Source organism: Rhineura floridana, chromosome 1 (genome assembly GCF_030035675.1).
Source record: "Rhineura floridana isolate rRhiFlo1 chromosome 1, rRhiFlo1.hap2, whole genome shotgun sequence".
NCBI classification, from domain to species: Eukaryota; Metazoa; Chordata; class Lepidosauria; order Squamata; family Rhineuridae; genus Rhineura; species Rhineura floridana.
The window spans coordinates 131,682,564-131,695,737 of NC_084480.1; the positions used below are offsets into that span (position 1 = coordinate 131,682,564).

At 43.2% G+C, this 13,174-nt stretch overlaps 1 protein-coding gene across 10 annotated transcripts in view; it reads right to left on the reverse strand.

Moving 5' to 3' along the window:
• Window positions 1–466: 466 nt before the first annotated feature.
• Window positions 467–13,174, reverse strand: part of PALM2AKAP2 (PALM2 and AKAP2 fusion) — a 370,520-nt gene continuing 357,812 nt past the window's right edge. For 9 of the 10 annotated variants that reach the window (XM_061632556.1, XM_061632546.1, XM_061632566.1 and 6 more), the window contains one exon: window positions 467–4,345. In XM_061632556.1, the coding sequence (XP_061488540.1) occupies window positions 4,253–4,345 (93 nt within the window). In that variant the 3' untranslated portion in view covers window positions 467–4,252. The remainder of the gene's footprint in view (window positions 4,346–13,174) is intronic. The other variant, XM_061632584.1, reaches the window with a different exon arrangement.

Genomic DNA, 13,174 nt, shown 5'->3' on the forward strand with positions numbered 1-13,174 from the left:
ATATTTTGCAAGGAATACATCAATTGATAAACTCATGGATGGTCAATTTATTCTTGGGGACCACTTTATTCTCCAGAGGGGAAGAACTCCACACAGTCTGTATTTATTGGGTGGTTTGGCTTGTAAGAAGGCGGCACCCCTAGCCATAAATTGAAGAAGCACATGGCTGTTTACACACAAAATCCAAAAAGAGATGTAACAAAGTGAAGAGTTTCTCTTTCAGTTTTTCAAAAAAAGTTTTTTTTCTTTCCAATTGAAAATGTGGGCAAAATATTTACCATTATCTCAACTAAAACGTGGCAGGGCCACAGGGAAAGGCAGCTGATAAAATTGTTCTCTGGGCCTGATTTGGCCCATGGACTGCTTGCCTGCAGGTCATGCTGAGCAGCTTGATCCAATGGTCACTGCAAACACTGCAACATCCCCGCGAGCCCTTGTTTTTAAGATAAGAAACACAAGGCAAGTTTATTTTTTAATGAGAAAATAAGTGTATACTTCCATCACAGTCACTATAAAACAAAAGCAGGATACAACAATGAAGTGGTTAAACATATACAGGAAGCCGTTATTTTTGCAACCGAGTGGTTGTTTGTTTGTAACAGAAGAAATGACTCGTTGCAGTTTTCTGCAATGGATCCTTCTGGACTGGGAGTGAAATGGCCAAAACTGCTCTGCAGTTAAAAAAAGAAAGAATCCTGGCTACAGTCACAAATTGTAATGCTTAACTATTTGTCGATGCAGAATTCAATTATCATCAGTACTTGCTTCAAAAATATTCCTATCTCTTTGTATGTGTGTGAAGATGAAGCTTATTCTGCATTAATTGTGGGATTTTTTTTGCAATTTGCATGTACTGGCATATATTCATAGAAATTAAGCAGTGGTCATGGGCATATGGAAATAACGGAGAGAGAAGTCCGCTGCTATACTATCAAAGTACTGCACTATGTATTGCTGAAAATGGCAGTTAATTCCTGAAAAATAAACTGTCCATTAGTTTGCAATAATAACCATCACCATCAATAATCGTGTTGTGGAAATAGCATAATGAATTAAGCCCTTCTTTCCTTTCAGCAAAGTCATCCCAAGATGCCAAGACACCAAACTCAGAATTTTACTGCTGGGGATGAGTACTGAGGAGAAAAAAAACAGAACAAGATACTTGGAGGCAAATGAAACGTAGTCTTGAAGCGGCTTTTTATTTTTGCTTTTAGAAAAAGGGGATTTCCTCAACAGCTCCTTGTTCTTCCATGCTGAGTTGACTACAAACTAGAAAAGGGGAAGAAAATATCCCATTCCAAGCAAATGTATCATCTTTGGTTTTATCTCTTCTGTTAGAAAATTACTATTTCTCTGTAAGAGTTGCATGCAATGTAAGTTGTTTACCCATCTCTTCTATGCTTGGATCTCTCAAAGCATTTTGTCAGTGCTGGCTTAAAAACATTTTCAGCATAGAATCCACCTGCTTTGTCATAATCCTGAGAATCTTTACCTCACTTTGAAAGACACCGCCCCTTGGAGTAAACAACTACAACACCCAACTGATAATGCAGGCAGTTTCCGCTAAAGGCTCAAAAAACACTGAAAATGTTGGGTGGTCCTTCCGGACCAGGGGCAAAGTTCTTCACTGTGGACAGCGCTCTGGCCCTTCCACTTCTCTAGTCACTGTGTCACATCTCACTCTTTCCCCTCCACACATACCTTTTAGCCTCTGAAAATGCCTATCACACACTCTAGCCCAAACTAAGTGTTTTTCAACATGCAACAGCTAAATGTATATTCCTTTGGAAATCAGTAGGACAACAATGCTAAGCTTTGGCTGGATTGTGCCCTAAATTCTTACTAAAAATATAACCAGAGAAGCGCGCAAACTATTAATATAAATATCTTTTATGTAAAATATTTTCTGAATGATTTTTCTGGTTACAAAATCTGCAAATGGTGTAGGATCCACCATGTCTTGTGATAACGTAAACCAGACGCTGGCATAGTCTTGTAATCCAGCAGTGTAGCCCATATACAGAAATGAGATTCTGCCAGTTATGGCAGGGGAAAACACCCACTGCATACGTGGAACTCTATTTTCAATTACATACTGCGGGCAATAGATGGTCTATATACCTGCAGAGCTTAGGCTTGGAGGTTTGCATCAGAATCCAGTATAGATGTTACCCAAGCCATAGCCTATTTAGTTCCAAACATTTCTACCTTCTGCATGCAAGACAGAAAGAATCCTTGTCAAGGCTGTTGTGTCCACACTACTCTATTTGTATTTAGACTTTTACTGAAAAGAAATTAATATATTTCAGGCTGTAACTTCATTGTTTATCTAATTAAAACATCAGAATTCAAAAAATTCTGTTCATAACATGAAATACAAAATAAAATGAAACAGGAAGAGAAACTTGTGGAGGGCTACTCTTTTTTCCCCCCTTAAAAAACAGTTAAAAGTAATGTTTAACTGTTAAGATGCATGTACCATTCTTCAGTTGCCTAAAATGTGACAAATTCTATTCCAGAAATTATATGATGCCATCACTAAACATTCAGCTGCATTTCCTGAATGCAAGAAGAGAAAACCAGCACCCTCTAATACTACGCCAGACAGCAAAGCACAAGGATAAATACCACATTTCTTTTCTAAATGTCAGATTACAAAACTGTTCAATACTTTTGAAAATGTTAACTCATGCAAATCCCGTGTCAGGTCAGCTTAGTTATTACAAATACTGCATCAGTTCAGTGCCTTTTATATCCCTTTTCATAAAAAAGAGCTAGCAAACAGCTTTGGAGAAAATAATCTATGCACCCACGTCTCTTCACCATCCTATTTCACATGCACACAAGCAAACACACCCACTCACACCCTATTCCTTTTTCACTGATTCCCATCTCTGCACTCAAACTAAGCTGCAATATTATCTTTTAGCTATGGAAACACTGTTTGAACAGCAAAAATAATCCTTTGGCCCTGCTCCTCTCTTCCCATCTCACTCTGTTACCATCTCCAACTTTTCATGTCCTGGTAACACAAAACATCCCCCCCTCTATTAACTAAGACCTTTATATAGCATAAATATAGTTAAAGATATAACTATTTTTTCTTTCATACCATTATCTTGTAACAATCTGACGCATGTGTCAGTTATCGCCTAAAAACATATATATTCAAGGTGCTTCAGATACTCCCTTATCTTTCTACTCAGCTTTGTATGTTCTTTTAGTGTATATCCTCTCCCACACCATCATAACAACCACTGCCCATTAAGCGTTGATGATAATGCCAGTAAGCACTGAGAAACAAGAGACCAAACTGATAAACATCAAGCATATACAGACCACTAAAACTAGCTATTCTGATTTGGCATTTCTCTTTTCTACTCTACCTATGGATTGTGCAGCACTGTTAAAAGGAAATGTTTTTAAGCATTATGAAAAAAAGGGATGGCAAATTTTCAGCAAAAAACACCCGTTATAAGTTAAAAGTGAACAATTTGCCATCTTCCTCAACCTTTCAAAAAGTAACAGCAAACATAATACATTGTATTTTATGGCTAAATATATGGATTGTACATTCACATTTAACAGCCTGTGTTTTTTTTTAAACACCTGTTAAATTAAAAGAAAGACTTCCAAATGTTTCCCCTATTTGTAACAGAAAAAAACCCTTTATATATTATGGCTATCTAGGATATATCAGAGTAACAGCCCTCTTCTTAACGCTACATATGGGATGATGAAGAGCTGCTGTCAAACTCAAACATAGCTTGAACTATTGTTTATTTCCATGTGAGGTGCCATCTTGTGGTGAAAGTCTATTTAGGCAAACTCTTCCTGTTCCAAATACAAGGCTGGGAAGAAGACAATTATGAAGAAAGAAACACGTCTTCATTCTACTTGCTGTGGAATGTGTCCTCTTGGGTTCTTCTTCTTCTTCTTCTCCTCCTCACTGCAATGATATAAGCACCACGCTACAGTCTGTTTCTTCAATATCTTTTCTCTTTATGTGTGTGTGTGGTAGCAGACTCTTTTCTTAGTATAACTTTTCTGTGTGTTTGCGTGTATCTATGCATATATAAACTGCTTCGGTTTAAACATGGATTGCAGAGATTGGTACACTTGTAATAAATATCAGATTAAAATGGTGTAGATTTTTTTTAAAAAAAATCAAAACTTTGTTCTTTTATTTGGTTTCTTGGTCTCTTCATTTTCTTTAATTGAAAAAAGCTGCTCTTTTATTTTGCCAAGAGAACTATTCATTTTCTTCTCGGTTAGCATAAATGCCAGCTTCCCACTGCAGTGCCAGGGCACTCTTCCTGCGGTTGACTCTTGTAGCCTCAAGGACCTGGGGGGGGGGGGAGAAAGAGAATAGTTCATTCGGTTGTTCATCTCCAATTGTCCTGAAAAGGCAGCTGCTGAACAGTTCTGTGCAACTCAGAAATTAGTTAACTAAAAGACATATTCACCTTGCTGCATTCTGCATTTCTTACACTCTGGGACAAACATGTCAACACAGCTAAAACTGATTAAAATATGTCACTGAAGTAGTGATTATTTTTTATATTTTCAGTTGCAATGTTTGAAAGTAAGCATGTCAATGAAAAAGCCTCCACATGCAGGAAAGAACATGGCAACAGCAGTATGAATTGCAATCTCAGTGTGAAATGCACAAAGGGGTGGCCCGCGCACATAGACAGTCAAGTTATTTTAGCACCTGAGACAGAAAATCCCACAAATGCCCCTCCTCCTCCCTGGCTGAAAAATACAGTAACAATAACTGTCAATTAACTGCCCTTCAAGATACCCAAAACCGAGGTCTGCCCCTTATTTCACCTAATGGTAGGGCTGGCCCTGAATGCAAGCAGTATCAGGCTCTAAGAGGGACCCAGAGTTGCTGAGGCCTTATACACAAGGATGCATTTCATCTGTAGAAAATCAAAGCTCAGCACTAAGAACTGCGGAAGGCTTCCCCCCCACCCCTTAGTAAGTGGTCCATTCTAAGCCATCTGTGACTTTACAAAGCCTGTTGGAAATATGTTATAAGATCTTAATCACATTCAATATTTATGATGAACAGTGTTTTCTTTTTAAACCATGAAACAAACGTACAAGATTGGGACCAAAAAGCAAGCAAGCGTTGAAGCCCCTAGTCTTAACACTTTAGATGAGAGCTGGGCTACTTCCAGTTAGGTACCTCCTAGCACATCTAATCACTGCTCTTCTGCTGCAAGCTAAAGCTGACTTGCAATAGACTTTTCACATTGTGGTGGGTGTGTCACTTCTTCTGTGCATACAACTTGTTGTGTTCCATTCATACCAATGGGCAAAACATAGCTGCTGTGGACAGAAAGGGTGGCGGTGGTCTAATTCATCTGAATCACCATTAATGACTATAATCCAAGAGATCATTAAAAACACCTTTTTTTACTTAACTACTGCTAATGTACTTATTCTTTAGAACATGATTACTGATGAAATGCCAAGAAAAAAGTTTTTAACATTTTTGGGGGATTGGAAGGGTACACTGGAAAAGTTTAACTGGGGAAAAATGTTAAAACGTCTCCATTGGTTTATAGGGGGTGGAAAAAGGCTGTAATTACAAATGGAAGGTAGAGGGACCAAGGCCCACATCCAGCAAAGGTCCTTGCTAGATGTGATCCTTTGTCTCCCACTAGCCATTTTCAGGGATGCAGTCCCGTCCTCCCCACAAACTATTGGAGACAATGATTGAATGATGGTGTCATATGGAAGCCCTACTGGGAGGAAGGGCAGGGTATTAAATAAAAAAGTGAGGGGGAAATGCATGACAATTCCACATTAGTGTGGAAACAGTATTCCTTGTTAAAATCTCATCTTCTGCACTAAGTCACTTAGAGCCCTGAGGCAAGCAAGCTTCTATGTTTTCAGCTTCAGCTCTGTGCCATCTGCAATATGGGAAAAAACAACAACACTGACCTATTTCACAAAGTTGTTGTAAGGATTCTCCGAACACTTTAAAGCACTATGTAAATTGCTAAGTACTGTTGTTATGTAAATACATGCTTGGCTGATCGGAACAGCCTCCCCTTTCTCTCTGGTAAATTATTTTAAACTTGCCAGGTAGTCTCTCATTCCTATGTCACTTGATTGAGCAAGCAACAAAACACAACAGGGTTGAGATGAGGGAGGGTGGGACCCTATGGCTCCCAAAGTATAAAAATAGATTTTGAAAAAATGAGTACAACTGTTGCAACACAAGAACAAGGATACCATCTGTAATAACTTTGTTATAAATGTAACACAGCCCTTGAGACACAACACCCTGCCCTTTTCTTGGGAACTTCCTATGAAGGAAATTCCGCATACTCTGCCCCTAGGCAGCTTATTCTATTGAGAAGAGCTTTTAGAAGCTAGAGATAGACAAGAATTTTTATGGCTGCAATCCTTACAAATTGGGACTTTATTCTTAGTAAATACAAGTTTGCACTGTGTGTAAAGGTGATTATTGACAGAGCCACTGTTGCCTGTGGTGTACCCCATCATTTCTTGTGATCATCTCTGGTCAAACAGGTTTTGAAGTACAACAAATCCTGTAAAGTCTGTGCACAGAGACATACCATGCGTGAAACTGCCACCTTTCACCCTCCCAGCAAAATTATCATCTGTCTCCAAGCAGTCTCTGGCAGTGTTCACTGGCAGCATGTTAAACGTATGCCAAACACTTTAAAATACTAATAAATATTTTTAAAAGACTAAATACTATATTTTTAGGATTCATTATATACAAATGCATCCCAAACTGTATGCCTTAAAGAAAATGTATACTTCTGGAGGCCTAAAATGCCAATCTGAGTTCATTGGAGAAGGGACCTGATATAGATGTAATAAAAGAACTGAGTGCTTCTTTGCTGCTCCTTGCTTCTCCAGTGAGAGTCAGTGGTGTAGTGATTACAGTGTCAGGCTAGGACTGCTGCTGCGAACAACCTTCAAGGAAAAGTTGGATGGAAAGGTAATAAAAACTAATTCTCCCTTATTTCAATTCATTTGCCTTCATTTTTACTTATTCTCAACCTGTGTCACCATTATTTCCTGTGCCTCTTTGTAGCCTCTGTTCCTAGGCTTCCCTTGCATATTTTTTGCATCTTCACCCCCCCCCCAGCACAAATCTTTACATATATATATCCACTCTCCTGCAGGTATAAAGACTAAGCCAACCCAAGATAGGGGGACAGATGCATCCTGGATATGAACCAGTCCTCCACTCACCCTTATTGCCCCACACGTTTACTCCTCTCTGTACACTCAAAACCTTGCCCTGCCTAACCCTTGCTGGCCTCCCCCCATTGTTCTTCAATAAATGTTTGGATCATTGCAGCGTAAGGCACTATAAACAGATGTTTCTCAAACTTTTTGAACCTCAGCTTACTTCTAACGCTTACCTGCCAAGCCCCCCACCCCCAGCCCACCTACAGCCATTTTGTTTGGCAGGCAAGCACACATAATCCTTGTATACAGCTGTATGAATGCAGCTCACTGCGGTGCTGGCAAGGATCTGTGGAATGAGCCACTACTGTTTAATGCCACACACACATTGGAGGAGAACTAGAAGAGGGTATACCAGGCTGCCTCCCAACAGGCAGGCAGGGTTGGAGGCATGAGAGGAAAGAAATGTTGTAATCAGGAGCTTCTATGCATTCCCTGCCTCTCTGCAGCTTCCACGGTAACACTTCTGGTGGCTGCAAGGCTGCAAACTTCTGATGCAAGGGTCAAAATCTCTCGATCCCTGTCTGCTGGGAAACTTCTCCCTCCCTGGAACTTTCCATTTCCCCTCTGAGTATCCTACCTCTCACTGGAGAGCTACTGCATTATATAAAAGCAGCAATATTAGAAAAGAAGTGATGTCTATGGGGGAGAGGAGTAAACATCTCCTTTCATATTGTACACCAAAAGCAAATGTGCCGATTAATTGTGAATATACTAACACTGCTTCTATGTAACATCCCAAGCTGCTCTAAGGTTGAGCGGATTTTTTCTACACATTTACATTTTAGTCATAACAATATGCATTTCTAAGGAAGTTCAGCTGACGCCAACAGACTTAAACGTGTTGAGGATCAGGGTTCCAGGATATAGTCAGTAGAAGAGTGAAAAACTGTGATGTGTATGTATGGTTCCAGAAATGCATTTTTAATTTTTTTCCTCTAAAAAGAAAAACAAAAATCAAACTTAGGCATCAGTTTGCAGTGACAAATTTGGAAAAGCTCTGAAATCAGACAATTTAGAAAACAAACTTTATTGAACCCAGGTTTCTCACTAAGTGTATACCCTTAACAGGGAGTTGCAGCCAACCCACACCTCCCAGACAAAGGCACCTACATAATAGGTATGTTTATAAACATGTTGCAATCACAAATTACGTACATACTAGTCCATTTAAGACATTTAGGTTGTGCATCTGCAAGCATAATACCTGAAGTGGTCTAAAGAAGCCTATTTTGGAGGAGTTTCTTTAGGACTAATTACATTTGAGTATTGGAAGTTTTGTTACCTGTCTTCCCTTTGAAGAAGACTCAGATGTATCCTTTAATTTCATTTATAGCTTGGGGCTAGTAGACTTAATCTCAACATATTTGCAATTCAATCTAGACAAAGTTAAGCAATCAATGAAATCTCATTCATTTCCTTTGAATTATATACACCCCTTTAACATTTTTCATTGAAATAAATTTTGCTTACATCTGCTGAACTGTGTTCACTGTTTGTACATTTTCAAAATACTGAATTTAACAAAAGAATATTAGTGTTAACTATACAGAATAACCTTAAAAATACTGTAAACCACCATGACTGTCAGGTACAGTTAAAGTTTTAACTGTAAACACAAACAACTGTGATAGAAAGAGCCACATCTGCTTTGCATGCGCAAGGTCCCAGGTTCAATTCCTGGCACCTCCAGGTAGGAGTAGGAAAGATTCCTGTCTAAATCCCAGAAGAGGCCACTGCCAGTCAGAGTAGTCAATACTGAGATGGACCAACGATCTGACTCAGTTAAAGCTCTATTGCTTATAAACGGTTCATGAACAAATGAGAGGTACTGGCTATACATTCATATTTGTGTTGTTTTTTGCTAAGGCAAAGAAAGAAGAAAAAATTGCTCAATCAAACTGCAAAAAACTATTTTTTTCAAAGTCTGCAGCTCATGGACAGCATTCCTGGCAGCTGAATAGGGACAATGAAGATGAACCTTAATGAACCCCCTAAACCCCCAAAGCACAGGAGTCCAACAGGATATGAAAAATAAATACATAGAATTTGAAATGTGAGGCCCAATTCAAAGGTCCTTTGTCAAGTGATACCTTCCCTGAGGTTTAGGGGATTCCTCCTGGAATAAACGCAGCAATCTGTCAATGTGTGAGTTTCTGCAAGACCTGCTCCCTGCATTTCTGGCTGATTTCCACCTGGCCTGGAAGGGCGGGGCCCTGTCTCTCTCCAGCTACAAAAGCAGCAGCTGCTGAAGGGGCCAGAGACCATCTACCTGTGTGAGTTTCTGCAAGACCTGCTCCCTGCATTTCTGGCTGATTTCCACCTGGCCTGGAAGGGCGGGGCCCTGTCTCTCTCCAGCTACAAAAGCAGCAACTGCTGAAGGGGCCAGAGACCATCTACCTGTGTGAGTTTCTGCAAGACCTGCTCCCTGCATTTTTGGCTGATTTCCACCTGGCCTGGAAGGGCGGGGCCCTGTCTCTCTCCAGCTACAAAAGCAGCAACTGCTGAAGAGGCCAGAGACCATCTACCTGTGTGAGTTTCTGCAAGACCTGCTCCCTGCATTTCTGGCTGATTTCCACCTGGCCTGGAAGGGCGGGGCCCTGTCTCTCTCCAGCTACAAAAGCAGCAACTGCTGAAGAGGCCAGAGACCATCTACCTGTGTGAGTTTCTGCAAGACCTGCTCCCTGCATTTCTGGCTGATTTCCACCTGGCCTGGAAGGGCGGGGCCCTGTCTCTCTCCAGCTACAAAAGCAGCAACTGCTGAAGGGGCCAGAGACCATCTACCTGTGTGAGTTTCTGCAAGACCTGCTCCCTGCATTTCTGGCTGATTTCCACCTGGCCTGGAAGGGCGGGGCCCTGTCTCTCTCCAGCTACAAAAGCAGCAACTGCTGAAGAGGCCAGAGACCATCTACCTGTGTGAGTTTCTGCAAGACCTGCTCCCTGCATTTCTGGCTGATTTCCACCTGGCCTGGAAGGGCGGGGCCCTGTCTCTCTCCAGCTACAAAAGCAGCAGCTGCTGAAGGGGCCAGAGACCATCTACCTGTGTGAGTTTCTGCAAGACCTGCTCCCTGCATTTCTGGCTGATTTCCACCTGGCCTGGAAGGGCGGGGCCCTGTCTCTCTCCAGCTACAAAAGCAGCAACTGCTGAAGGGGCCAGAGACCATCTACCTGTGTGAGTTTCTGCAAGACCTGCTCCCTGCATTTCTGGCTGATTTCCACCTGGCCTGGAAGGGCGGGGCCCTGTCTCTCTCCAGCTACAAAAGCAGCAACTGCTGAAGAGGCCAGAGACCATCTACCTGTGTGAGTTTCTGCAAGACCTGCTCCCTGCATTTCTGGCTGATTTCCACCTGGCCTGGAAGGGCGGGGCCCTGTCTCTCTCCAGCTACAAAAGCAGCAACTGCTGAAGGGGCCAGAGACCATCTACCTGTGTGAGTTTCTGCAAGACCTGCTCCCTGCATTTCTGGCTGATTTCCACCTGGCCTGGAAGGGCGGGGCCCTGTCTCTCTCCAGCTACAAAAGCAGCAACTGCTGAAGGGGCCAGAGACCATCTACCTGTGTGAGTTTCTGCAAGACCTGCTCCCTGCATTTCTGGCTGATTTCCACCTGGCCTGGAAGGGCGGGGCCCTGTCTCTCTCCAGCTACAAAAGCAGCAACTGCTGAAGAGGCCAGAGACCATCTACCTGTGTGAGTTTCTGCAAGACCTGCTCCCTGCATTTCTGGCTGATTTCCACCTGGCCTGGAAGGGCGGGGCCCTGTCTCTCTCCAGCTACAAAAGCAGCAGCTGCTGAAGGGGCCAGAGACCATCTACCTGTGTGAGTTTCTGCAAGACCTGCTCCCTGCATTTCTGGCTGATTTCCACCTGGCCTGGAAGGGCGGGGCCCTGTCTCTCTCCAGCTACAAAAGCAGCAACTGCTGAAGGGGCCAGAGACCATCTACCTGTGTGAGTTTCTGCAAGACCTGCTCCCTGCATTTTTGGCTGATTTCCACCTGGCCTGGAAGGGCGGGGCCCTGTCTCTCTCCAGCTACAAAAGCAGCAACTGCTGAAGAGGCCAGAGACCATCTACCTGTGTGAGTTTCTGCAAGACCTGCTCCCTGCATTTCTGGCTGATTTCCACCTGGCCTGGAAGGGCGGGGCCCTGTCTCTCTCCAGCTACAAAAGCAGCAACTGCTGAAGAGGCCAGAGACCATCTACCTGTGTGAGTTTCTGCAAGACCTGCTCCCTGCATTTCTGGCTGATTTCCACCTGGCCTGGAAGGGCGGGGCCCTGTCTCTCTCCAGCTACAAAAGCAGCAACTGCTGAAGGGGCCAGAGACCATCTACCTGTGTGAGTTTCTGCAAGACCTGCTCCCTGCATTTCTGGCTGATTTCCACCTGGCCTGGAAGGGCGGGGCCCTGTCTCTCTCCAGCTACAAAAGCAGCAACTGCTGAAGGGGCCAGAGACCATCTATCTGTGTGAGTTTCTGCAAGACCTGCTCCCTGCATTTCTGGCTGATTTCCACCTGGCCTGGAAGGGTGGGGCCCTGTCTCTCTCCAGCTGCAAAAGCAGCAGCTGCTGAAGGGGCCAGAGACCATCTACCTGTGTGAGTTTCTGCAAGACCTGCTCCCTGCATTTCTGGCTGATTTCCACCTGGCCTGGAAGGGCGGGGCCCTGTCTCTCTCCAGCTACAAAAGCAGCAAGTGCTGAAGGGGCCAGAGACCGTGTGTGTGTATGTGTGCGTGAACCTGCTGCTCGGGATGTCTATAGATTACTGGGGTTTTGTTTAGTATTATATGTTATATTTTACTCTATGTTATATTTTAGTCTATGTACGCTGCCTAGAGTGGCCGTTAATTCAGCCAGATAGGCGGCCTAGAAATAAAATTTTATTATTATATTATTATAATGTGCTGAACCAGTGCCTCGCTGTGACAATGGACTGGCTGAGGGCTAATATACTGAGGCTCAATACAGACAAGACTGAGATGCTGTTCGTGGGTGGCTCTTCTGACCGGATGGTGGATGTCCAGCCTGTCCTGGATGGGGTTGCACTTTCCCTGAAGGAGCAGGTTCATAGCTTGGGGGTTCTCCTAGTACCATCTCTGTCACTTGAGGCTCAGGTAGCCTCGGTGGCATGGAGTGTCTTCTACCAACTTCGGTTGGTCGCCCAGCTATGCCCCTATCTGGACAGGGATAACCGGGCTTCAGTTGTCCACGCTCTAGTAACCTCCAAGTTAGATTACTGCAATGCGCTCTGTGTGGGGCTGCCTTTGAAGATGGTTTGGAAACTGCAGCTTGTGCAAAATGCAGCTAGATTGGTAACAGGGACCAGACGGTTCGAACATATAAAACACATTCTGACCCACTTGCATTGGCTGCCTGTATGTTTCTGAGCTCAATTTAAGGTGCTGGTTTTAACCTATAAAGCCTTACACGGCTTGGGACCACAATACCTGATGAAATGCCTCCCGACATGAACCCACTCGCACTACGCTCCACATCCAAGGCCCTCCTCCGGGTGCCTACTGGGAGGGAAGCTGGGAGACTGGCAACAAGGGAGAGTGCCTTCTCAGTGGTGGCCCTCAAATTATGGAATGATCTTTGTGACGAGGTGCGCCTGGCGACAACACTGTTATCTTTTCGGCGCCAGGTCAAGACTTTCCTCTTCTCCCAGGCATTTTAGCATATGTTTTTAAATTGGTTTTTTAAAAATGTGTTTTTAAATTTGTATATTTGTTTTTAATTGTTGTAAACTGCCCAGAGAGCTTTGGTTATGAGGCGGTATATAAATGAAATCAATCAATCAATCTTTGACCATTTAATTTAGGTTGGGTCAGGGGCTCCTGGGCTTTTCCACCAAGCTGCACTGGACAGTTCAAGCTTCCCAACACAGGCCTCTGCCTTCTCACTACCTATAGGATTGAAAAACACCAGCAAACAGCCTGCATTGGATTC